This window comes from Anolis sagrei, chromosome 4 (genome assembly GCF_037176765.1).
Source record: "Anolis sagrei isolate rAnoSag1 chromosome 4, rAnoSag1.mat, whole genome shotgun sequence".
Taxonomy (NCBI): domain Eukaryota; kingdom Metazoa; phylum Chordata; class Lepidosauria; order Squamata; family Dactyloidae; genus Anolis; species Anolis sagrei.
Window position 1 is genome coordinate 174,652,850 of NC_090024.1, and position 27,775 is coordinate 174,680,624.

At 35.3% G+C, this 27,775-nt stretch overlaps 1 protein-coding gene across 1 annotated transcript in view; it reads left to right on the forward strand.

Moving 5' to 3' along the window:
- Positions 1 to 27,775, forward strand: part of FAF1 (Fas associated factor 1) — a 212,434-nt gene that overhangs the window by 129,801 nt on the left and 54,858 nt on the right. Inside the window, exon 13 of the mRNA XM_060773485.2 lies at positions 12,548 to 12,702. Within this exon, the coding sequence (XP_060629468.1) occupies positions 12,548 to 12,702 (155 nt within the window). The remainder of the gene's footprint in view (positions 1 to 12,547; positions 12,703 to 27,775) is intronic.

Genomic DNA, 27,775 nt, shown 5'->3' on the forward strand with positions numbered 1-27,775 from the left:
TGTGTAAACACAAGTGTAATTAAGAAATAATGTCTGTGATATCATTTATAGTCCCGTTTTTGTATGTGAACCATTGAAATACACTGCAGTTTCCATACAATTAATGCAGTATTATATGCATTAATGAGAAATAAATCTCACCGCCTTTGTTGTTATTTAACCCATTTATTTATTTATTTACTTACTATATTTTATCCCACCCTCTCTCACCTCAAAGGGGACTTCCAAAGTGGTAACAATCCAATGCCATACATGCAAACATATAAATACAATAAACATATACCTTAAAAACTGTACAAGTTAAAAAATCATAACATCAATACATTAAAAATCAATTACACTGTTCTACAAATTTTCAGTTTTTCTCAGTTACGGTAACTAAATGTGCCATTTCTTAATAAATTTAACATGCTGAATTCAAATATAATAATTAAATGTGTTAATTGGCTCTGGTTTTTATGCAACAGCTATTTCAATTTTCTCCACAATAGGTAATTCGTTAATATTATGATAATGCGCCTAACCTTACTGCATGTATATAAACCGTGAATATTTACTAAATTTTAGTCAAATTATATTGCCAATAGTTTATACATGAGAAATATTTATTTAATTAGTCTATTGTTTATGTTTGTGCAGCAAGAAACTATATTAGTAGGCCTAATGCAGTTGAAAAGTCTGAAAGTTTAAATGTCGCTTTAATCGTGACTTTAGTTTATATCCTGTTTGCTTCTCTTGACTTTTCTTTTGTATTCAAGGAAAGGGTTGTCTCTTACAATGCTCTAGCAGTAGTCTGACAGCATTGACAGAGTCCATTTGCCTTGATATCTTTTTTCCATAGTGCTTTATTTACACACGTGTGAGGCATAACTACAGTAAAAAGAACAATGTAAAACGGTGTTTAATGATACTGTCTCAGTCTTCAACTGACTGACCCTCACCGTTCAAACGTCTGGCCTTATATAGGGCTTTCTGGCTTTTACACACAGCACTAATACTGCGTCATCAAACTTTCTAGAATATTCTAGAATCTTCCATAGTGTAAGTCGCAACATGCATTTTTTCAACCATACGTGATCACGTGATTGCTTATATCATAAAAACTAGATCCAATATACATTTTAAATATCATTTTTGTTTTCAGCACCCCAAAATCATAAAAGAACAGCTATTTTCAGGCCCGCAACTTTCTAGAATCTTCCATAGTGTAAGTCGCAACATGCATTTTTTCAACCATACGTGATCACGTGATTGCTTATATCATAAAAACTAGAGCCAATATACATTTTTAAATGTCATTTTCAGCACCCCAAAATCATAAAAGAACAACTATTTTCAGGCCCGCAACTTTTTCTCCATTGAACAGTGTTATTAAAATCACACAGATCCAAAAACATAGTCCAGGAGCCATTCCAATCATGTTGCACTTATTTCATATCCACTTATTGCACTGAATTCTTCTCTGAAGGCTTGATCCCATGGCCAAGTTTTTAATTTCTTTCTAAAGGTTAGGAGGGAGGGACCTGATCTGAGGGGCCACTACTGAGAAGGCCCTGTCTCTCATCCCCACCAACCGCACCTGCGAAGAAGTTGGGACCAAGAGTAAGGCCTCCCAGAAGATCTTGACCTCTGAGGTGGTTCATAGAGGGAGATTTGTTCGGACAAGTAATCTGGGCCAGAACTATTTCCTTTCCAGAATCAGGATCTATACAAAATTGGCATAAAAATAATAACATACATACTTAAAAAAACTGTAATAAATGTAAACAATTTTAAATAAAACCAGTAAAATCCAATTTCAGAATATTATTAATGGAGCTTACTTCCAAAATGTAATTCTTTATATGATTGCTATCAATGTATTATTAAATTCATCCAAAAATTATTTTAACATAATGTTAGATTTCTTGATGCTTTGCATGCACTTTTGTCTGAATTATCTTTCCACAATGAATAATTCAGAGAAAACTGTATATTAGGCTAGATTACACTATGTAACACAGTTTTTGTTCTTGGGCTATAAATGTCACTTCCTAACTGATTCTATCACAAAAACATAGAAAAGGTTTATTAAACTGCAAAAAAATTGCAACACATTTTGCTATAGTTTTTCAATGAATACCTGGTCGCTTCTGTGAAAAAGCCTGCTACAATGCAACCTGAGCCCTGCCACATACACAATGGAGGACCTCCTTGCAGCAACACCAGAAGCACCCCAAGTGGCCAGATACTGGTCAAAGGACATTTAATCAACTACCAAACTCACAAATTTTGTATTTTGCCTGTTTGTTTGCTTTGTTCTGTTAGAAATGTAATATAATTGACTGGTTGCCCTGACACGACAAATAAATAAATAAATAAATAAATAAATAAATACCTTATAGAGTCTCAACTAATTCAACATAGGTTGTGGCAGGCACAAAAAAACAAGGTTTCTGGAGTGTAACAACTACTTTCAAAATAAGTACTCCACAATTAAACAGGAATAACACTTTCAAACCAGGTACAGATTTTTTTTCAAATTTTGTTACATGGTGTTAACTTATTATTTAATCTTTGTTTCTAGAAAATATAAAAACTCCAAATGTCAATTATTTTTCTTAGATAGCTATATTTGTTAATACATTAATATATGAATAATACATGAAAGAACAATTTACTATACATTTACTCTATTATCAATTGGCGTTTTCTACACACTATTTTCATACCGAGAAGATTTCATTAAAATAGATAATAAAGATTAGCACATTTTACATATGTGTGTGTGTATATATATTGTGCACTTAATTTTGCCAGGGCAACAGATGAGCCTCAAGCAACTGCATTAACTTGAAGTGAGAAAATGAGTTGGAAGAGTAAATAAAAACAAGATTGAAGGTTTAAATCCTCTGCTAGGCTTTTTGAACTTATATGCTCATTAAATGTTTATTGGAGTGGTGGGATTACGAAGGATTTGGGAAGCTTCATCAATTGGTATATAGTTAATCACTAAGTAAAACACTACATTTGATAAAGTGTTTCTCACGATGCCACACTCAATCCATCTTAATGAAAACCACTTCAAACTGATTTAATTTGAAAGCACTTCACAGCCAAGAGTTTGTGTAGACCTTGTCCTTTTTTCCTGGGGAATTTTCACTGTCATCTCAGCAAAAGCACTTGGTACAAAGTCAACTTTAGTAACAGAGTAAGAACTAGTTTCTCTGTACATATTTTTCCTTTGTGTGGAAAATGTCTAACTGTTCTTCAAATTATAAAGAATTATGAAGTTCATAAGATACACAAGCCCATTTTATTCATATAGACTTTGAGCATTTGGGCTGAGTTGATCTTGATAGGGGTTTAACTATTTGGGTCCTTTTTATTGATAACCCTTTTATCTCTCATTTAGTATAGATAGCTTTTTATTAATTGTGCTTGTTTTATTTCAAGTATCTTTTTTAACAGAAAGGTAGAACAGGAGTGAAAGAGACAGATTAATATTAGGTATCAGTATCAAAAACCATGTTTTTCACGAGGACTTGGAATATATTTCCATATACACTAGGAGTAGTTAGGGTACCCTGATTAAGAGTGAACTGCATTGTATTTATTTCAAGATCCATATGTAATTTAAATGAATAAACTGTATGAGGTACAGCAATTAGAATTGGTAATATCCTTCTACTTTTATAGGTGAGTAATGACTTACTTTCCTTTCTTTTTAATTCATCAGTATTATCTGTCTGTGTCATTTCTGCCCTCCCTTCCTCTAAGGGCTTTAGGATACCATATATTATAATCTGTCTCCTCCATATGTTACGATATTCTTCCCCTCAAAATTACTCTGTGAAATAGTTTGGCTATAAGGAGAACCTGGCCTAATACATTTCATTGTTGACTAGAGTCCGAATCTAATTCTTCCCAGTCCCGGTCTAGCTGCCCACCCACTATGCTGCAGTGGTTTTCATTTGTGAATAAAATAGATCTTCAATGTTGAATCAAATGTGAACGTTAATGAAGCCGTTTGCATACATGCTCATATAATATAGACCTCTGAGTTCATATCACATTTTAATTAAAAGAAAAACAATGGAAAAATTGTACTTTGTCTTTAGAAATACTTCCTCCAGAAAGTATTACTGGATAGAAACCCTCATGTTTTCAGGGTTTTCTTGGAAATGATTTGAAATTAAAAAATAAGAACATCCCTTGCCAAGGACTTGTTTCATGGTTGTGTGAAATTTGCTACGGTGTTGGTCAGATAGGATCTGTGAGTGGGAAGCATTTGAATAGAGATTCTGAATGAATAGATAATAGCCTGTTATTGGCTCATTTTGAAAGGGGCGAACCAATGTTAATTTCATATGACATGGTTTTAACACATCTCTAGAGCTTGGCGCCTGACATGTAGAAGTCCCTGATCAAATCTCAACTCATATAAGAATTCAGTGGATGGCCTTAGCCTATCTAATATCTTAAAACTTTTAGTTGTAATGTACTTATGTGTATATATGTTGACATTTAGTTTAAAAAATTGACCCAGAAAACCTGGGTCAACTTATCCATGGATCAGTGTATCCGCATTGTACCTTGCTAACATAAAAAACGAATCATCTTGTTCTCTAACAGTAGTGAAAGATGAGAGGTTCTCTAACAGTAGTGAAAGATGAGAGAGAACCAAAAAAATCATCAATTTATCCCCCTTCTTTCTGTGCTATGGTAGTAACTCTAGCCTTTTTGAATACCTGAGAGAGAAAATGGCGGTAGCCATAGCAGGTGGCCCCCTCAGGTAACACTGTGACTTTCTCCTCTCCATGGATTGACCCTCATCTACAGGATATATGGGTGTTAGCAGAATTTATCCCAAAATGTTTATTCAACAACTCATGTTATGCCCTTTCATGGCACATTTTTATTTTGGACTAGCCGTCCCCTGCCACGCGTTGCTGTAGCCCATTTTGGTGATCTGGAAAACAAAGTAATGGTTTCTAATCTATGTAATTTCATTATGCTTGTGGGTAAACAGTATTTCTTGTTGTTTCTTTGTCAATGTTGATGTGGAGAGTGTCTGGTTTGCCTACTCTGGAATATGCAACATATCATTGTCCTTCTTTAGGGGTCCCTTTCAAATCTATGATATTATATCTCTCTGTGTGTGAATCATATATATCTATCTATATCTATGGCTGGATGGCTCTTTGTCAGGAGGGCTTTGATTAGATTTTCTTGCCCTGGTGAAGAGAGTTGGACTGGATGGCCTTAAGTATTTTCTGTTGGTCATGGGGGTTCTGTGTGGGAAATTTGCCCCAATTCTGTCATTTATGAGGTTCAGAATGCTCTTTGATTGTAGGTGAACTATAAATCCCAGTAACTACAACTCCCAAATGTCAAGGTCTATTTCCTCCAAACTCCATCTGTGTTCATATTTGGGCATATGGAATATTTGTGCCAAGTTTGGTCCAGATCCATCATTGTTTGAGTTCACAGTGCTCTCTGGATGTAGGTGAACTACAACTCCAAAATTCAAAGTCAATGCCCACCTAACACTTCTAGTGTTTTCTGTTGGTCATGGGAGTCCTATGTGTCACCTTTGGTTCAATTCTATCATTGGTGGGGTTCAGAATGCTCTTTGATTGTAGGTGAACTATAAATCCCAAGAACTACAACTCCCAAATGACAAAATCAAAACATTTTGAGTGAAGGACATACATTGGGTTGTTAGGTATATGCTGTCCAAATTTGGTACCAATTTGCCCACTGGTTTTTGAGTTCTGTTAATCCCACAAACGAACATTGCATTTTTATTTATATAGATTGGAATTTAAATTGGGAAAATTCAATTAAATCCATCTTGTGTAGATTTGAAACTTTTTACTTTTAGAAATTTTCAGTTTTTAAAGGTTAGGTTCAACTGTCTAAGTGTGCTTTTACCACCTTTGCCAAGCAAAAAGAAAACAAAACTCTACCCTCTGGCCTTTTCAATTGCTATTATTACCTTTAAACCTTGAAACATCTGTGCTTTGAATAAATTAAAAAACATTCTGATCCAGATGTCAGATGCCAAACCGAATTACAGCTTAGTGAGGATGAACAAGATATAAATATTACTAATTAAATCCCAAACCTTTTCTATTCAATGGAAATATAAGATGGAAAAATCTCTGAATGGAAGATTCCCTACTGGGGCATTGCAGTGCTTAGTTTCATGTTATTGAAATAAACAAGTGACTAACTTGAACGACTAAGGCCACACACATTGGTTGGAGAGGGACAGCTAAAGTCAACTGGCATAATTCAATCCATATGCACACCCAAATAGCTCCCTGCCTATTGAACCCAAATTGCAAACACAGAAATATTTAATTAGTTATGCAATATGAACTGTTTTTAAGACCTCAAATGTCGCATACAGTTGACAAAATTCATTGGAATAGAACTGGTCAACTCACTAGTAAAAGAGGAGAACTACAATTCTCATATGTTAAAACTATACAAGGAAAATATTTGCCAACAGTATTCATTTTCAACGTTATAGTGCTCTCTGAATGAGAGGATCAAGCAACCTAAGACAGTTCATATTTGTCACACTTTTGTTAAATCTCTTTTTAAATGGAGGGTGTGAAGTAGAGAGACCTTTCAGGTTCCGTAGAGAGGGCAAGCACCTCCTGGACTTCTAGACCTTTTAAAATGAATCATGGAACTGACCCATGTAAACGGTTATTGCATTTAGCGATGCGTTAATAACCTGGGTGCTGATGCTAAATGTGTCACCTCTCTGTTTTAATTTAGCCGAATAAAAATGATTTTGCAAACTAGCCCTAAGGGACATAGAACATGTGAGAAAGGAGATCTTTGCTCATAAACTGGAGGCTTCTCAGTTTCCACACCATTTGTATCCATCACTTTTTAATCAGTTAGCTAAACTCTCAGCTATTCCTAATCAGCTTGTTCTGATTGAGTTCAGTTCAGGTTCAGATTTAACTTAAGTCATCTTGGTTTTTTCAAGTCAATAAAGATTCAGTTATTAATTTGGTATACATTACTCAACCAATTCATGCTATAAAATTTAAATATTAGCAACATTGTGATTTGCATTGCCTGTCAAACTGAGCATATATATTACTAAGGAAGTTTTTTTTCATATCAGGAACGGCTTGAGAAACTGCAAGTCACTTTTGGCGTGAGAAAATTGTCTGTCTGTAAGGGCATTGCCCAGGGGATTCTCGGATGTTTGACATTTTACCATCCTTGTGGGAGGCTGCTCTCATGTCCCAGCATGGGGAGCTGGAACTGACAGAGGGAGCTCAACCTGCTCTCCCCGGATTCGAGCTGCTGACCTATCGGTCAGCAGTCTTGCTGGCACAAGGTTTAACCCATTGCACCACTGGGGCTCGACTATGGGAGTAAATGAACATTGTAATATAAGTACTATGAAGCATTCAATTTATTTTTAAAGTTTAATTATATTTGAAAAATGATCTCCAAGGTTGTCTGTTGTGCCTAGTGGTAAAAATGTAAAGCTCATCTATAGCAAACAGCAAGGAAAGTGATGGTCTGTCATTTATTGATGGTGTTAAACAGAAGTGGATGGTTTGATTCCCTAGGGCTGATCCAAGAACTTTGTCCACCCGACATTCACTGGCAGGCTACTTTTTTCTCCTTTACTCCTTGTAACCTCAATGTATAGGCATTCCTACCTCCCATGTTTCTGATGAAGGAAACCAGCATTAATAGTGGTGTTTTTAGGTAATAACTATTGGCATAAACTCCACAGTTCATCCAGTGTCCACACATTCACATTTTTTCAGCAGAGCAAAAATACAACCAGGAAGGCAGCTGTTGGCAATGATGAGCAAAGGTCCAAAAACAGAAATCCTTCTCCCAAGTATTAAATTGTTCTATACTTTTCAAGGAATCCCGTTTTATATTTTTTAAAAACCATGTTAGTGTATACTGCTTTGGAAAAATATTTGTGAAAAAAATATATTTAAGTATTAATTTAAAAAAAAAATTTAAAGGGACTCCCAACTTGTTTGAACGGCTGTGTACCTAGTAATAATCAATTCATAAAATCAGTTTTGAAATGTCCATCTTTGATAGTAAGAAACACCCAGTTTAGACATTATGAAATGTAATTTCCTCAACCATATCCATTTTGTTGGGAAAATAGCATCCACATGATATGTCAGAACAGTTAACTTAATCCCTGTCCCTAGCATAGGGAATCAAATTGAAGATTGTAGAGACCAAACTGTACAACCCGTTGTTGACCAAGACTTAACTGTTTTACAACATAGAAGTCATACAATTTTGTTCTTTGCATAGAGAAAATCTTACATTTTTTAAACCTAAAACTAAAGTATACTCTAACCACAAGCGATTGTGGAATGGGATATAAATGTTATTTTATTATTCTGTTCAGATATAATCAATCACTCTCATCAAACCTGTTGGCCTGATGACTAAACGCTTTGCCATTGCCCTTTATTCTTTGGTCTCCTTAAATCTGATAAGAAAAAATATTAGCTGCAAATATAAGATAGGAATTCATACTGGATTTAAGAATAATTTATTATTCCTACTTAGATTTGCCAGAAGCAATTAACTTGTCAGAATTAAGGGATATTTGCCTATATTTCTGTATATCAGACTTACTGGCATATTCTGACATGCCTGTAGAAAAATAAGATCCTTCCTGAAGCAAGTCTGTTGGAAATGTGCACTGTGGAGAAAATACTGACAAACGCTTATCTGCTTAACCATAACATTAAAAAAATAATAATAGCATATGCTAAAATATTGACAAACATTTCCATCCCCAGACTCCAACCTCAACTCAACAACTAAGGAAGGATTTTCCAATCCTAAATCCAGCTGTGGGGGTGTTTGGATTTAGTAAGCTACTTCAGGTGCTTTAAGAAAATCTATTCTCAGAATTAAATAACAGTGTCACTTCCAAATAACACTTTTTACAGATAAAGCCCTTTCTGTAATCTTGTTACCTCACTTCCCCTCAACAAGGATGATCTGAAGGAACAAAGCTCCTATTATCTTAATACTTTAAGGAAACTTCACGGATGGGCTTCAGTGATTTAAAGACAAACCCATCCAGGACCAATTACCCTTTTCACTTATGGTCATTCCTATGGGTTTTTTTTTTAAATCACTGTTTAATCCCAAATATATTGTAACAGTCTTATTATTTTTTATAATGTGTTTTAGAGGCACCAATTTCAGTCTCAGAATTTTTTAGATCACATTTTATCAGAAATTAAATGCGAGGTTGTTAATTTAAACGACAATTCTTGTCATTAGGCACCAGGATCTCTTATCTGTAATATTTGCTACACATTGTATACATATTTTAAATGAAAGAATTTTTCAGGTCTGTTCTTTACTTGCCTGTGGTTGGTTCTCCCAGGGTATTTTGCAGGTCAAAACTGCTTCAGTACATTTAAGCATACTTGTTGCCAAACTGTTGGATGTAATTCTCCATTGTGTCGTGTGCAGCAACTTCAAATTCAGTCAACTGCATCCAGAAATCACAAGGTTTTAACTACCTAGATTTTGAATGCAACTGGCCTTTTCATCCACAAATGGTGGTTAAATGTAAATTCCTCTATTTACATACACTAAAGTGTGGGGACCTGCCTTATTTTCTAGTATTTGGCCTCAACTCCTAGCTTCAAACTGTACATATTTTGGAAAGTTCATTCACATGGAAACTTATATTTAACAGTTTCATGGGGTTGTTTCTTTGGGACGAATGGAGTTTCTCAAGAGCCTTTTTTTCTCTGCTCCCAGTGAAAAGAGGAGAGCAAAGCCATCCGCTTACCACAAAGCAGTCCCACCACAAAGGAAAGATTAAGGGTTTAGGGAGAGGTCAATGTGGGTTTTTCTCTAACTAAACACTTTCCTAAAGTTTCCTTGTGGAAAAAATAATGAAGTCATCTAAGAGTTTTTAAAGAATTTTTATTTCTTTTTCACCGTCTGCATTCGCTTGTCTTCTCAGCATGGATGTTTAATCTTTCTAGGCTTTGTGAATTGGCCCAAATGAATAAGTGGTGAGCTGTCGCTCTAGGAGCTAGCGGCTTATTCTAAGGCCCTAATCACTGAGTAAACACATCTTTGCCCTCTCTCTCTTACAACTGCTATATAATAGTGGAGATTCTAGCACAGTAACCTGGATATTGCAGGGATCCGCGCTTTGAAATGCAGAATGGCTGATCCTCCAAAACAGACAGTGCCTGATCTTCTCCAGCCTCTTTCTTCTTTTTTAAATTAAATATCACCGCAGCGATGCTGTTTTATTGCCTGATATTGTGCATTAGTGCCCTGGATTTTCAAGTTTAGTTTCAGTCAACATTGTTGGCTGCACTTATATGGAACTGTGCATGTTAGGCTTATTGGTGGCCTTTCCTGGCACATGTGTACTGGGTTTTGAATCACTTTTTAAATTAAAGCAGGCAAACATTAATGTAAATGTCTAATCCCTTTTCCAAAGTCTACTGTTCAAATGTTCTGGGCTTTCGAAAACAGATTTTAGAACTTTCCCAAACCCCATTCTCTGATACTTATCAAACTAAATGAATTGTTACAAGATAATTCCCTATGTATGCAGCATATTTATTTTCAGTTGGAATTTTTTAGTTAAACACATTAACTAGGATTTTAAAAGATTTGTGTGTCGGTAGGGCTGGTTCTATTCTTTTTTAAAAAAATTAAATAATAGACCACATTATACATCACAAACTGTTTTTGAAATTCACCTCAGTTTCAGAAACAAATTCCTATGGGCACTGATGTTCCAGAAACAAAGATCTAAGCCCATAAGCTGAACTAATTACACTTTGGCCACTTCCTTTGGGGGCAGGTTTGAATGGATCATGAAAAAAATAGTTTTCATGATAAACATTTTGTACAACAGTTTTGTTAACTGACTTCTGTCTTAATATCTTGTTGTAGTATGTAGCTATAATTGTATGCCTTCCAGTCATATCTGACTAATGGCAATACTTTCACAGGATTTTCTTAGCAATATTTGTTTAGAGAGGTTTTGCCTTCCTCTGAGTCTGAGAAACTTGACCAAGAGCACAAAGTGGTTTTCCATACTAAGCAGGTCTCCCACAGTCCCAGTGAAATGCTCAAACCACTTCTCCACATTGGTTCCTGGTAGTAGATTACAACACATTATTCATTCATTTATTCATTTATTTATTTCAGACATTTATATCCTGTCCTTCTCACCCCCGAGGAGGGGACTCAGGGTGCCTCACAACCGGCAACCATTAGATACCAACAACAATAGTAATAAAATCACACTTAAACATTAGTTAAAACATCAAAATTAAAACATCTGTTTAAAAATGAGACAAATCCAAATCCAGTCATAATCTGAGGTCTGTCCTTTGTCAATCACATAAATCATTTCCAATTATTATCGCTGCATCTGCTGCTCGAATGTTTGGTCCCACAACCATGATTTAAGATTCTTCCTAAAGGATAGGAGAGAGGGGGCCAACCTGATTTCATTAGGGAGTGAGACCACCACCAAGAAGGCACTGCCTCTCATTTACACATTTAGTGGAAGTTTCTACACAAGATATCATTTTCTGCAAATGAAATCAGATTCTAGAGCACTACAGCAATTTCATAAAGTTATCACAAATTTACATGATTTTAATGAACAACATTATAGCAAAATCGGTACACTGTTACGTATTGAACAGACTTAATATAGTTCACAGCCTACTTTTATATAAGTAGCCTAGGAAACAGATGAATAATCTGAGATCAAAAGAAACAAAAAACTGTTTCCATATAGCTACAATGTTGAGATGAATATGACTAAGCAAATAGGACCAAATCTTAATATTAGGGGTGGCATTGTTGTGCTCTGGGACACTCTCCTATGGATATGAAAAAACCTGAATGTACATACCCCAGATTATTAAATGGCAGTACCATGAATGTGCAGTTTCATATGGAGCATGACTGTGCAGTCACTGGAAATCCCATGGATCCAGAGCGCATACTGGACTTGCAATTTTTAGGATACAGAGTTACTCCAGATCCAGAAACAGGGAAGTTATGGATTTTGTAAAATGTCAGACAGTTACTGTAAACAATATTTCCCTTTTTTCTCACTCCCTAATGTATATCAACATTTTTTCTCTTTAGTTTTTAATTAAAATTTGCCATTTATTGTAATAATTGTTGGATGTAGACATATTCTAAATTGTTTTTTTTTTTATAATCCTAAGAAAATGTAATGATAGCAGTACTTCTCTGTAAAACAATTATTTTAAAAAAATAATTTGTGAAGAATGTTTTGGTCATTTTATTTTTACAAAAGCAGGAAACAACATTAAATAAAAGGTTTGTTTCTAAAATAGCAACATTCACTATATACTTTGAATCTCTCCACTGAAATCAATAAGAAATTTCAAAAATATTTGGTTAGGGTTAAGATGTGAATTCTGTTTCAGTTTTAAACCATGTTAGGTATATATATAGCAATTGAATCTGAGCAATATGTTTATACTTTCCCCTTACTTTTCAGAGAAAGCTTCTTGCTGTCTACCTCCACCATGATGAAAGTGTGCTGACCAATGTGTTCTGTTCTCAAATGCTTTGTGCCGAATCTATTGTTTCCTACCTTAGTCAGAACTTTATAACCTGGGCATGGGATATGACGAAAGAAGCAAATAGAGCAAGGTAAGTGGTTTTAAGATGGGTATTCAAAGGACTTAAGAGTCTGAAATGTTTAGCATGTACTGAAGGGTGTTGTGATCTCTTCTAACGCTATGATTCCATATTTGTAATCTCTGTTCTGTTATTCAGTGTCTATTTAAAGGAGGAATGGAGTATCGTATGGCATTGAGAGAAGAGCACTGTGGTAGCTCACAGTCCTCCAGGGGCTAGAGTAATGCCATTCTTATAAAAAAAAATGGCCCCACCTCTAATCTAAATAGTTCACGTAATATTTTTCATTTTCATATGTTGATCAGTAAACAGACTATTGTTATAAGGATACATTCTCAATTTAGCAAAATGTCATTATGTCCCATGTCCTCTTTGCCCAGCTACCATTTTTTACTTTCTCTCTAAAGGGATGGACAACTAGGAAAGAGATTTAAGCAGTTGTGTGTGTGCGCGCATTGCAGCTACTTTGAAGTAGTTTTTAGGTGAAGGCTGGAAAAAATATCACAATTGCAGTGGAACTTCAGTGGCTGAAATGTGGAGTGTTTCTGTCCATGATGTCAGGAGTTTCAGTGGTGTCATTTTGCTACATAAGGACTGCTTTTGACTTCTCCCCTCCTTCCAAAGGAGATTAGGCTAGTCTCTACATGGTATCCTCCATCAGTAGATAAAGACTTTTTTGATCAACGTTTGACAAAAGTATTTCTAGTTCCTTTCTCAGTGGTATACTCTTTTTTAGATGTGTTTCAAGCCTCCTTTTACTTCAACCTAAGTTCATTTATTAGTCCTAGCTAGAATATACTCATAGCTGTATAAAATCCACTTTGAACTGGATTGTATGGCAATGTGGACTCAGATAACCCAGTTCAAAGCAGATATTGTGAATTATCTGCCTTGATATTCTGGGTTATTTGTTTGTGTGGAAGGACCCTGAGCAACAGGACTCAAATACATGATGGCTTACCATTTTACCATTGATTCAGTACATTGGTTCTAGTTGGTTCTGTAATGTTTTAGTATTATAATTTGTTTACTTGTGTTTAACAGTGGTAACATTTAATATCATTTTGTCTTTTAATTTTGGTGTGAGTCTCAGTCCTGGAAAAAATGTTCAAGGATTTTAAAAAGGAGGTATGGGATTTCTGAGGGAATGAGAGTGGATGCAGCAGTCTATTGAAGGACTGGGGTATTAGAAATGAAATTATGGAATGGATGAAATGGCATCATTTTGTTTAGAAGTGCATCTGCCAGGTGTGTGCAAGCCACTACTTGTTTCTGCATTCTAAGGAAATACATAGATTCCCTTATGTGGATTTTTTTGTAACATAGGAGTGAAGCCTTAGCTCTATAGTCACTTTTTCACCATCTGCTCCTTTGTTATTGGTGGCTTATAACGCACCATATGAAGTTTAGTTTCATGTACCTTTGTACAGAGCTCATGTGGGCTCATTTTGAGATACGAAAAGCATTTTGCAATATGTAGACTTGCTGCGCTGGATTTAACCTGATTTATTCCACTGCTAGCAAAGAACTAAAATTCTACAGCTTTGTCATGATGAGTAAGATAGAACTTTTAACACTCTCTTCGGGTGATACGATTGTTTTGCTTTATATTGGAAACAGCAATAATCCTTCCTTTCTTCCATATTATGCTATTACTTGTAATGCTCTTTATAAACATTGTCAGATTCAACTTTTCAGTGTGATTTTGTACTTTTTACTCCATTTAATTCATTTAAATGACTGACTTTTTTTTATTACGGACCTTAAAATGATAGGAAGACATGCTTTTCATTTAATTCCTGGTGTTGATTTCATGATGCTGTTGATATACCTATTGTCCAATGCAAACTGAGCAGTTCAGAAAAAAATATTTACCTTTCTGTTAGATGACAATTCACTGCCCTGTGCATTTTCTCCCATTGCCCCTGTGTCATGTTTCCAGTTCAGAGTGTATTATGCAATTGTCCTACTTAGCAAACCACAATAGACAGAATACATAATTTGTATTTATCTGGCATTGTTAACTCTCACTTTTATTTCTTTTAATTATTATTGAAAGAGGGATGAAAAGTAATTTCAAAAATATGAATGAAGCACCCGTTCTTTTTTAACAAGACAAAACATGTGGGCAAGAGGTTGGGCTAAATCTTATGCTGCTGCCATTCAGTTAGAATAAGGAGTCCCCTCCTTTCCTTTTATCCAACAACTGGCTGTGGAAGGAAACACTATTTCTAAACCATCTGCAGTGGCTAGGTTCAGGCGACTGCCTGCTGTTATATTGTTCTAGTCTCTGTTTAATTCTCTAGTTTCTTTTATTTTGCATTGACAAAAAATGTGTAGTTTCTTTTGAAAAACTGTGTTTGAGGGAGTTTTTTATGACTGACAATCAACAGACATGTCCTTGCTTTGTTGTGTTTTACTAAAGGAGTCTATTAAGTAGCACAACTTTGATACACTAGTTATAAGAGTTTGCAGGTTACAGAGACACCTGTGGTGACCAAAGCGACAGAAGCTGCTTATTAGAAAGAATCTGTACAGCTGTGTCCTATTAACTCCTTGTGACACTTTTAGAAACACTACATAAAGGGCTTGTTTAAGGCTTTATAGCCCTCCTCAATGAATCTAGAACCTGGTTGTGAAATACAATAAGATGCTTAAGCTTGTCTGTTTTGCTATCAGTTTGTGACAAACTATTGGGTAGCAAGGAGGTTTTCAAATTGATAATAGCTACATAAACAAAATACTACTAATTCTTAATTTATACATAGCAGCTTAAATTATCGTTTGATTTTGGAACTCTTATGTGCTAAGGGGGAATTGTTAGTTGCAGATCATGGTGCTTTCCCATTATAAAAGAGAAACATACAAATCTGATACAGGAACTCAAGGCGATATCCAGATAAATTCAGTTAAAGCAAATCAGAACAATTTAAAAGGGGAATTGCCAATATTTAACAATTAAAACACATTAATAAGACTGTATCCAGGAATTAGTGAGTAACAACCGTCATGTCAAATTGCATACACTGAGATTGATATTTCAAATGTAACTTCTGTAGTTTGTTGTATAAATTGCATGTACAAGGAAGAGAGGGTGGGAGTGGGATAAAACAACAATAAAAAAGAAAAAAATATGCATATTCTCTCCATGTGAATAGACATGTCTATATCTTATATTTTATATCTCATATTTAAAAAGTACCACTTATGTATTTTATGAGGCCTGTGGGGTCTATTTTATTAATGTTTTTAATTTCCTATTTACTTGTTATTATTTCTAGAGTGTTGTGTTTTTATGATTAAGTATGTGGCGTTGAATGTTTGCCTTTTGTTCTGGAAATCGCCTTGAGGCCCTTCAGGGAGAGAGGGCAGGTTAGAAATAAAGTGTTGTTATTATTTTTATTATTATTATTTCATTTGTGGACTCCTTTTCTTTATACCTCCCGTCTCTCCAACTTTTTGTTAAAATCACTAATATTTGTGCAAGAAGTGGCATCAGACCCAAACCTGAAACAATTGCTTCCTCTTATTGTAATGGAGGTAGATGCAGTGGATTGAAAGAAGAAATGTGTCTCTCGATTATAATGGGTTCTTTATGCCCCATTATATCAGAAAGACATAGGATGATGAACAGCAAAACAAAGCCTACTTAATTAAATCTTTTGAGTGTTGCTTTTTCTGCATTCAGAGTACAGGACCAACAAAAAAATCATCCCAACAAGTTAAGTAAAATATATGCTAAATAATGGCAGCTATTTAAAAACTCTTACAGACCTTCATACACTTCATACACTATTGTTGTTTTATCCCACTCCCACCCCCCTTCTTGTACATGCAATTTATACAACAAACTACAGAAGTTACATTTGAAACCAGCAATTTAAGATCAATCCCATCAATCAGGTATTTAAAACTGTGTTTAACTCTTGAGCCCTAAGCCTTAGGGTGCAATATTCTAAGCCTTCTCTTCTTTGACAGGTGCCTGTTAGTCCTAATGTTCAAGTGATTTGTGAAGTAAAGTGGAATTGTGAAACAAATTGGGCAAACATATTTCTTAATTATTTTCCATGACCAAATAGCCAGTTTCACATGTTACTTACTCTTTGTGCTAGCTTCCTGATTTATCACTGGATGAAGACCAGTTGATTCAATCTGTTGCCTCTGTTTGTTCTGCATGAACATTTATATGTTTTGGTCTGGCATGTGTGCTTTTGAAGGTTGTTAATATAACAGAGAAAGCAGACGACAGTTAAAGTTAAATCCATGATCTGTTAAAGTAGTTTATAACCTAGTGTAAAGTTACAGAAAATAAAGCAAATACTACAACTGGTTCAAGTCTCACCTACTCACCTCCTGGTTGTTTTTCATAGAATGGGAATGTTCAGAAGAGGGAATACTTGAGTGGATCCGTTCTCTCTAGGTTGTAGTCCTTTTTTAGCCTTATCTTAGACATTTGTCAGAAAAATAATTTCAGTTTTTTATAACCTTTAGTCTAGCTTATTTTCAATTGAAAATGCAGAAGTTGCCCAGGTCATGAGTCTAATTAATGTTTTAAAAATATAGATTCACAAATGCCAGTCAAGTTTGTTAGTCTATGACTTGTTTTGTAGAAGAGGCAATGAGGAGAAGGTGAGGAGGGAACCCTCCTGTTTTTTGATTACATCCCACTCGCTCATTTTCTCCTTTTCTCCTTTGCTTTTGATTTTAGTGTTGGTCTTCACAGAATGTCAAGATCAATTTGCAGCATGGTTAAACTCAAGGTTTGCATTCTGCCAGCATCAATTGTCCTTACAAACAATGCTGTGTGTTCTTGTAACTTCAGAAGCTTTTAGAAGGATCATGGCAAGGGCAGCATCTAATGACTTTATTAGTATAGGATTTCAAAACAGGCTCAGTAATTGTTCACATCTCTTTGTCATCTAGTCATAATTAGTGCATAACATTGTTCAGGGTTGCAGTTGTGAATGGTTTCCTAATAGCAATGAAACGAAGAAGAAAAATGGAAAAGGATGAAAGGTGATTGTCTCTTCGCATAGTTTGTATTGAAATAATTGATGGATTGTTTGTAATGCTCAATGTATCCACTAAACAAGTAAAAGACTTATTTAAAAGTACACACTCGGAGATGATAGCTTGCTACATGTTTTGAGTTATGAACTAAAAGCACATAAAGTGTTGGAAGCCTGGGACACTAAAGTTAATTATGACTAATTTTAAGGTCTCCTTCATGGAGTCCCCACAGATTGTGGTCAACTTGACAGTAGTTAACAACAAACAACTCCACCTTTCCTCAGTGATGTCTGTCCCAAGGTCCAATATTGTAGGCTTTTTATAGTTAAATTGTGACAGTTTATACTCAGCTTTGATGTAAATGAACGACATGAATTAAAACTAAGAATGTTGTAAAGGCATATTGACTTACTTGAAAGCTTTTCCAGGCAAATTAGTTTTTTTGTTTTATTTCCTAGATAGCTTTTCTTTCATTCTGTGTTTTATAATTATCATGGAGGGCTATGCTGTAATAGGTGGCCTATATCTAGGAACATAGGATATTCCACAAAGAAATAATAATAATAATAATAATAATAATCATCATCATCATCATCATCATCATCTTTATTTCTACCCCGCCACCACCTCCCCGATGGGGACTCAGAGCAGCTTACATGGGGCCAAGCCCGGACAACATAATACAGCAATAAAATCAAAGCATTTACAACAGACAACAACAACATTATAAAAATGACATTAATAATAATAATAATAATAATAATAATAATAATAATAATAATAATAATAATATTTCAATAGACACAATAGAGATGACAATGGGCTGGCCACATATTCCGAATAAAAACACATATTCCGAAATGCATTTTATTACTTATTTCATCAGTTCCAACTATCAGTGAACCCCTTTTTAGGACCAGGCCCTCATATAATAATAACATAAACAACATAAATGGCACAGTGATACTTTAGACAAATTTTGTAAGTGTACAATTAAGAGATGGGTGAGAAAACTCTTTTAGATCACACATATAGTTATTTTGTTAAGGACATGCAAGAATAAAAGGATTTGTTTTTAAGATTGTTTTAAAAGTTTGTATGGAAGGGGCCAACTGAATGTCAACCCAGAGAAGAATTCTGTAAATGTAGAGTTGCTGCTGAGAAGTCTTCATGTCTCATGCCTGTGAACTTACCAATTTTATCAGTGGGCACAGAAGCAAGTCTTCCAACACAGATGTTGAATTACAGTCCTGGTAAAATAGATTATGGTAAACTACCTAAATCTCAAACTGTTGATGGCTTTACCGTTTAACAACACTTAGGTTGGAACTGGAAATGCACTAATCCCCAGTGCAACTGGTTCAAAAGTAATATTAATGTTCAGACTTTATTAATGTTTCCAACCCGTCTTCAGAATAGGATGAAGATAATTAACTCATGAGTAACCAAGGCCAAATCTGATTTCTCCAGAAGCGAGTTTCTACTTGCATATAAGCCTGGGGCACCTATGGTCACTGCTGCTGCCTGTACTTCTAACCAGTCAAATGCCAGCTAGTTATATGAAGGCCCTCCCTCCAGAGCCAGGAGACGTACTGGCTCTGGAGCTATAAAGAAGACAGGAATTCTTCCAAAAACTTCATTTCAATTTTTCACCTCATGGAAGGAGGCATATACTTCCTTCATTCCCATCCAGACATCATAGCCATTGAAAAAAAAACAAACCCAAAAGATAATTCCCCTTCCCAAAATCAGTTCTCTTTGCAAAAGAGAATAGAAGTTACTATTTACCTTCTGTCCACACTTAGAAAGTGAGTCAGGGAATTGAAAGTACATAGTATATTGAGCTCTACCTAGAAAGAACCAGGTTCTATAAACAGCATAGATCTTTATGTCCTTCAAACACCCTTTCATGAATTAGGAAACCTTAATCTCATCACTCATTAGAAATAATGGGTTGACATTGTCTACATCTCTAGAAATCAAAGGATCCCAAAGGGATTTCTAGTTCTATTGGTTAAATGGACAGAGCTATCTTTGATAACTATATAGACAAGTAATCTGTTCCTCAGTTCTTACCTTCACCAATACAACAGCTCCAGAACAAGCTGGTGCTATGCTACTTTTGAGAAAATACCAAAAGCTAAATTATCTATTTTTGGATTTACCAGATTGTGAACAAGAAGCTATGCTTCCTTTGTATGCAGCTATAACATTTTATCTGCATCTTACCCAATTTCCACTGGAATACATACATCATTAAATCAGTCGACTGCTACCTGGGGAGACGATGCCCTGGGACTGGTGTGAAATTATAAAGTGTGAAAATTCTCTTGTAGAACTGTGCACTATGACTTTGTTGATAGCAGTGCAGCATGCATGCCTTCAATATCAAGTCCTTCAGTTGTTCAGATCTGTAGAGCAGAAGGTACAAAAGAATGGGATCCTGTGGTGCTTTTTGTGGAAAAGCTTTGATGCAGAAGAGTGATTGCCTGATGCTGACCTTTGAGGGAAAAAGAATGAAGGCTACTGGGCAAAATTCCATTTACCATTGTAAAAGCTCACAGGTGCATCAGCAATATCTCAAGGGTTCTAGTATCAAAATTGCTCATATAATATAGCATAGCTGGTGTGGGGATTTTTAAATTACAAGATCTTAATAGTTTCATTAACCATGAACAATGCAGAAGTAGCCATGTTCACTATTAAACAAAACAACATCCAGAATGCACACTTTTAGTAGGGCAACTAGAAAGTACAAAAGATCATCACACTAGCTTTGCAGCTTGCTCAGTGACATCTTCATCAAGCAAGAACAATAGAACAAAACCATGCAGCAGGAACAAAAGTAATTCTGTTGAAGTCATGAGTTTTCAAGTCTGCGTCTTGTACTTTTAATTGTTACAGCAAGAGTTTGCTCATGCAGGCAAAAACCTCAGTCGCCATTTTTCCACCACATTTTTCCTGAAGATAGGAGGTTAGAGATCAACTGGGACAAAAGCTGTTTTAAAAAGTTATAATATTCCATATCTCTATTGCAACACTCTTCCCTTTAGATCTGTTCTGACTTTCTCCATTGAAGTGAAAGGCTGCAATTTTGATACAGTAATCTTCCTAGGAAGATTCAGTTTTGCAGGATCTGGAGAGATTTAGGTGTAGCAAATAAACATACCAAAATAAGTCAATTTAGATTACTTTCCCTTGTTCTTAAAAATTAAGTCTTCGTATATGATACCAGCTTCCACTCTTCAAGATAGGCTTTTCCTGCTTATGGATGGGATAAAGAACTTCAAGCCCAAAAAATGCAGGTTAAACATTGAACAAACCTAAAATCCAGAGTGCGCATTGATGATTCCTTTATTAAATCAACCAGAAGACACAAGACAAAACGTTGCACTGGCTTTCAAAGCCTACTGGCATCTTCTTCAGGCAAAGATGGTAGAAAAAACAAGGACCTATTGAATTTGATGTGGATGGCTAGGACAGTTTTAAATTGTGTTATTTTAAATGTTGTATTTTAATATTTAGATAAATGTTTTTAATGTTTATGTATTGTACCCAGGCATTGAATGTTTGCCATGTATATGTTGTGCTCCGCTCTGAGTCCCCTTTGGGGTGAGAGGGGCGGAATATAAGTGTTTTAAATAAATAATAAATAATAAAAACAATGCAGAGAAAACAAATGTTGTATTGTTAAAGTCATAAAACTGAATCAGGAGTGGCAGTAAGCACTATATTTCGAGAGGGACATTGCAGTACTGTATTTGTACTCAACCGTCTCCATTTTTTGGCCGTTGAATGTGGTAGACTGCAACCCTGTAATCTCCAGTTACTATGGTCATGGTGGCACTGATGATTGGAATTAAACACATCCAGAGTCTAACTTGTCTAGGGAAGATTACCAGATCATCTCAAACTAGCTCTTGTGCCTCGTTGCACTAAAGGAGATCCTAGTGCAGGTTGAGCATCTCTTATCCAGAATTCTGAAATTCTCCAAAGTTGTCCTGATGGGTGGCACATATAGTGACAAATTTGCTATCTGATGGTTTATTGTATACAAATATGGTATAATTCAAGATTGTTTTAAATACTGTATAAAATTAATTTTAGGCATTGTGTATAATGAGGTATATATATATATTTTTGAAGTAATTTTTATTAAGGTATTTATCTAATACAACGAAAGAGGGGGAACATTTAAAGAAGATAGCATAGTAGGAAAAAATATATATAGGAAAAAGGAGAAGAAGAAAAAAAGAGAAAAGAAATGCAAAAAAAATACAAAAAAATACAAAAATCCATATAAAAAAGATAAAAAAGTTTGACTTCCATCCCCTCGTCAGGTGTTGTGTCTCCAATAATGTTACTGTTGCTTTCCCAAAATTGTCTCTTATTTACTTTTTTTCTTCTTTCTCGTACTTATCAAAAAGTGTCCAGTCTGTCTTCTTTATCGGGTTTCCGGTGTTTTTTTTTCAAGAAAAAGGTCAATTCATCCATCTCCCTTATTTCTCTGATTTTCCCTAACCACTCCTCCTTAGTAGGAGTACTTTCCTGTTTCCAAACCTTTGCTAGTACAATTCTCGCTGCCGTCGTCATGTAAGTAAAAAGTTTGTCCTCATTCTCCTGTAGTTGTATTTCAGAGTCACTAAAGCCCAGTAAATAATGTTCAGGTTTCTTCTTAAATACTCTTTTCAAAATTTTTTGTAACTCTTCATGTATCATAGACCAATATTTCACTATTTCTTTGCATGTCCACCACATATGGTAAAAGGTACCTATCTGTTGACAACCTTTCCAACATTTGTCAGAAGAATTTTTGTTTATTAAAGATAATTTCTTAGGTGTGGTATACCATCTGTGGAACATTTTTACCCAGTTTTCCTTTAAGTCAGTTGCATATACATATTTTAACTTCTTGTTCCACATCTGTTCCCACTCTTTAAATTGAATAGGTCTTCTTATATTTTCTGCCCACTTTATCATACATGGTTTGACTTGTTCACCTTCCGTTAGCCACGTCAGAAGCGTATTATAAATAACTGAGATAACTTTTTTCTTTACCTTCAAGATTTTATCCCAGATTGATCCTTCCCAGGCAAAACCTATTTTATTATCTTGTTTAATGTAGTCTTTCATTTGTAAATAATGTAACCATGTCATATTCTTATTTTTCCCCTTTAATTGCTCATAAGTCTTAATCTCCCCTGTATTTTCTTTTAAAATATCCTTATATGTTGGCCACGCTCTCCAGCCTAATAGTCTTCTTTGATGTGCCTCCATTGGTGAAACCCAAAGTGGCGTTTTATTATAAAAGTAATTCTTATATTTCGTCCACACTCTCAACAAAGATGCTCTAACAAAGTGATTTCCAAAGTTCTTTTCCTTTTTCTCTCTATCATACCACGTGTAGGCATGCCAGCCCACATGTAGATCATGGCCTTCTAAATTCAAACATTTTTCGTTTTCTAACAACATCCAATCCCTAATCCATAAGAGAGCACTTGCGTCATGATAAGCTTTTAGGTCTGGGAAAACTAATCCACCTCTTGTTTTTTTATCAATTAGATTCACATATTTAATTCTGGGTCTTTTTCCATCCCAAACAAATTTCAATAATTCTTTATTCCAATTTTTAAAAATTATTTGATTTCTAATTACGGGAATATTTTGAAATAAAAACAATAATTTCGGTAGTACAGTCATTTTAATTAATGCTATTCTTCCTAATAAGGATAATTTCAATGTTTTCCAATTCTTGAGGTCTTTCTGTATTTTACTCCAGGCCGATTCATAGTTATTCTTCAACAGTTGGCCATTCTTTGCGGATATCCAAGTTCCTAGGTATTTTAATTTTTTGACAATTTCCATTCCTGTAGTAGATGCAATCTTCTCCTGGTTTTCCTTCTTTACATTTTTAGTTAGAATTTTTGTTTTCCCTTTATTCACTTTAAAACCTGCCACTTTTCCATATTCTTGCATTTTATTTATCCAATTCTGGAGGTTATTTATAGGATCTTCCACAATCCCTAACAAATCATCCGCAAAAGCTTTAATCTTATATTCATATTTCCCAATTTTAACTCCCTTAATATTTGTATCTTCTCTTATTTTCCTCATCAGCGGCTCCAAGGCCATAATAAAAATCAAGGGAGATAACGGACAACCTTGTCTTGTTCCTTTCGTAATTATAAACTCTTCGGATTGTTGACCATTTATCCGTATTTTTGCTCTTTGTACATCATAGATAGCATTAATTGCATTTGTAAACTGTGCCCCCATATCCAATTCCTGGATCAACATCTTAAAAAAATCCCAATTTAAATTATCAAATGCTTTCTCTGCGTCAATTGATAAAATGGCAGCTTCCTTTTGATGATTCACTTCAAAGTATTCTATCAGGTCTAAAACAGTTCGTATTTTATCCTTCATATATCTTCCTGGGAGGAACCCTGTCTGGTCCTCCCCTATCCAATCTGTCAAAAATTCTTTTAGTCTCGTCGCCAATATATTCGTAAGTATTTTATAATCTACATTCAGTAGAGAAATAGGTCTGTAATTTTTAATATCTTCAGATGATAAGCCTTCTTTATGTATCATCACTATTTCGGCCTGGTTCCAAGATTCCGGGATTATTTGATACAATAGTGCCTCATTTAGGACTTTTTTCAACATTGGCAAAACGGTTGTCTTCATTGATTTATAAAAGCCTGCTGTAAATCCATCAGGGCCTGGGGCCTTATCTGCATCCATTTTACTCAAAGCTTTGTCAATTTCTTCTTCCGTAATCTCTTTATTCAACTTTTCCCGTATCTCTTCTGAAACTTTTTGCAGTTTCAGTTGACTTATATACTCAGTAATTTCCTCCTTCTTTATTTCATCTCTAGTATATAATTTACTATAATATTCCCTGAATTCTTCCATGATCTCCTTATCCGTCGTGGATACTCTGTCTCCCTCAGTTATTTTCGTTATTTGTGTAGCTTGCTTCTTCTTACGAACCTGTCTTGCTAACCATTTCCCGGATCTATTCGCGTTCTCAAACGTTTGCTGTTTCAAAAATTTTAGCTCTCTTGCTTGTCTTTCCATCTCTAAGCGGGACTTCTCCTGTTTAAGTCTCGCTAATTCCTTATTCAATTTTTTACTATCTGGTTTCTTTTTTAGCTCTGTCTCTTTATCTCCAATTTTTTTCATCACTTCGTTCATTTGTCTATTTCTTTCTTTGTTTTTCCTAGCTCCATGCTGGATAAAGTGTCCCCTTAAAACGGCTTTCAGAACATCCCACGTTACTTGTATTTTTGTCTCTTCAATATCGTTGATTTCTAGATAGTCTTTAATAATTGTATTATAATGTTTTTTGTCTTCCTCTGTCTTAATCAAATTTTCATTCAATCTCCATTTTCTTTGATAATTCTTATGGTTTATTTCTATTTCCAATGGACAGTGGTCTGAAATGTCTCTAGGTAGTATTTCCATTTGTACTACCTTGGTAGCTAATTTTTTTGATATCCACGCCAGGTCTATCCTTGACCATGTTTGATGTTGATGGGAATAAAAGGTATAATCCAGTTTCTTTTCATTCCTAACTCTCCAGGTGTCTTCCAAGTCAAATTCCTTTTGGAGGTCAAACATTTTTTGTGGCAATAGCCCCCCTCCATCTCCGTTCCTTTTTGTTTTATTCTTGTCTTTTTGCTTATCCATCACTCCATTAAAGTCACCAATCAATAAGAGTTCGTCAAATTCTGTTCCGGTGGGTGATGGCGACGGGCAAACCTCGTTGAGAGGGAGCTCTGACGAGGGACCGGCGTAGAGGCGCTTTTGGGTGAGCCCACCGCTCCCCCACCTTTGCCGGATTGAAGGCAAAGGTGTAGCGAACCCGTGGAGGCCGTAGAACCCCAAGAACCCCTTTCCCTCAAGGAGAGGGGGTCGAGTGGGTCCGGGCCGGCGGGAAGCTAGCGCCCTGCCGGGATCGGGCGAAAGCCCGTTCCAACCGCAGCCAGCCCACACAAAAGAAAGAAGAGAGAAATAAGAATCTCTGAGGAGAACATCGAGAAGATCCCACCGTCAGGTAATGAGAGACATTATCTCATAGAAACAAAAAGAGCAAGGGAACGGAGAAGTAAAGATTTTGGAGTTAAAGAATTATATTGAGAAACCAAGAGAAATTAAGGGAAATTTGTGAAAGAGCGAGGAGGCTAATTAAAACGGCGATCCGGAAAGGAAATAAAGGGACAATTTGATCAGTTTGAGAATATCCAATTTGAGAATATCCAATTAAAAATTATTAATTTTATAATAACTGCCATATTTTGAGAGATAAGAAGCTGGAAAGCCTGGAAATTTGAGTTGAAAAGGATAAGTGGCCGCCCGCCCGCTTTCCCCCCTGCTTCCCCCTTTCGGTTTGGTAAAGAAGAAAAGCTGAATCCTGACCTTGGACGCCATATTGTTGTGGCTAGCGAATCCCTTCTTTATAAACAAATCTGCAAAGAGAATACAGGAAGTGACGAAGAGAGGAGAGGAGAGGAAAAGGGAAGTGACGCTAAAAGGAAGAGGAGGGACAAATAAGAAGAAGGGCAGAAGAGGATTCAGAAGAAGGGCGGAACCATAGAGAAGTAGGAGGAAGCAGGAGGAACCATAGAGAAAGAACATTACGGAGCGGGAGAAAATAGCGGAAAGAGGCAGAAACTGATCTTTGGAAGCAAATAGATACAAATGGACATAAAGAAAAGAAAATAAATATTTCGAGGACGAGAAGTAGACGGGGGAGGAGAAGCGAGGACGAGAAGAAGACGAGCCACGAGGAAGAGAAGCAGACGAGAACTACAGGAACTAGGATGAGAAGTAGACGAGAACCAGGAAGAGAAGCAGACAAAACAGGGGAAGAGGAAAATTGAGATAAGGTCTCAGACGAGCCCAGGGAAAGCTAAAGAAGACTGAAGAAGATTGGATCAATTGGATCAATTGGATAAGATAAGATAAGATAATTGATAAATTGACGAATTAAATATAAATAAATATAAATAATAATAATAAATAAATAACAATCAGTTGTAAACTAAATTAAATATATAGTAAATTTCATATCAAAGGAAATATATGTAAATTGAAGAAGATAAATTGGTTATATAGATAGATATACAGATCATACTTACATACATACATAATTAATAAATTAATATAATTAAATAGTTGGAAATAATTATAGAAAATTTTAATGAATTAGAGTATACAAATTGATTAGAATTTGTTGTTGAAAATAATAAAGAATAGATGTCATTAAAAGGGAAGCAAGAGAAAGAGAAGATTCAGATAAGAAGAGGTTCTTTGGATACTAGCCTCAACATGGAGAATATTTTGAAGGAAATAAAAAAACTGTCGGAAAAGCAAGATGCATTAAAAAAGGATATGGCGGATAAGCAAGAAGAGTTCTTCAATAAGCAAGTAAAGAATTATAAAAAAATGACGGAAGAGTTTCAAGGAATGAAAAAGAAGATGGAAGAGGAATTTGGGCAAATAAAAAAAGATATATCTCATTTATATGGAGAAGTAAAGGAATTGAAAACCAGTAAGGAGAAGATGGAGGAAACACAGTCCCATGTGTTGAAGAGAATTAAAGGTATAGATAGACAAAAGGAAAAGATGGAAATAGAACAAGAAAAGTTACTGCAAAAACAAATAGATTATTACTTAAGATTTAGAAACATTCAAGAAGACAGAGAGGAAGATATTGGCCAGCTGATAACTAATTTGATAGCAAAATGTCTGGAATGCGAAGAAGATGAATTGGAGATGGAGTTAGATCAAATTTATCGAGTATCTTCATTTTATTCCAGGAAAAATAAGACACCACGAGATGTAATTGTACAATTCACACGAAAAAAAACTAGAGATGAAGTGCTATATAGAAGCAATAAGAATCCAGTTTATTATAAAGAAACCAAGATTGCAGTTCTGAAAGAGTTTCCACAATCGACTTTAAGTAGAAGAAGAAAGTACTACTTCCTTACAGATGAACTTAAGAAAAGATCAATTAGATTCCGATGGAAGAGAATTGAAGGCATCATGGTAACGTATAAAGAAG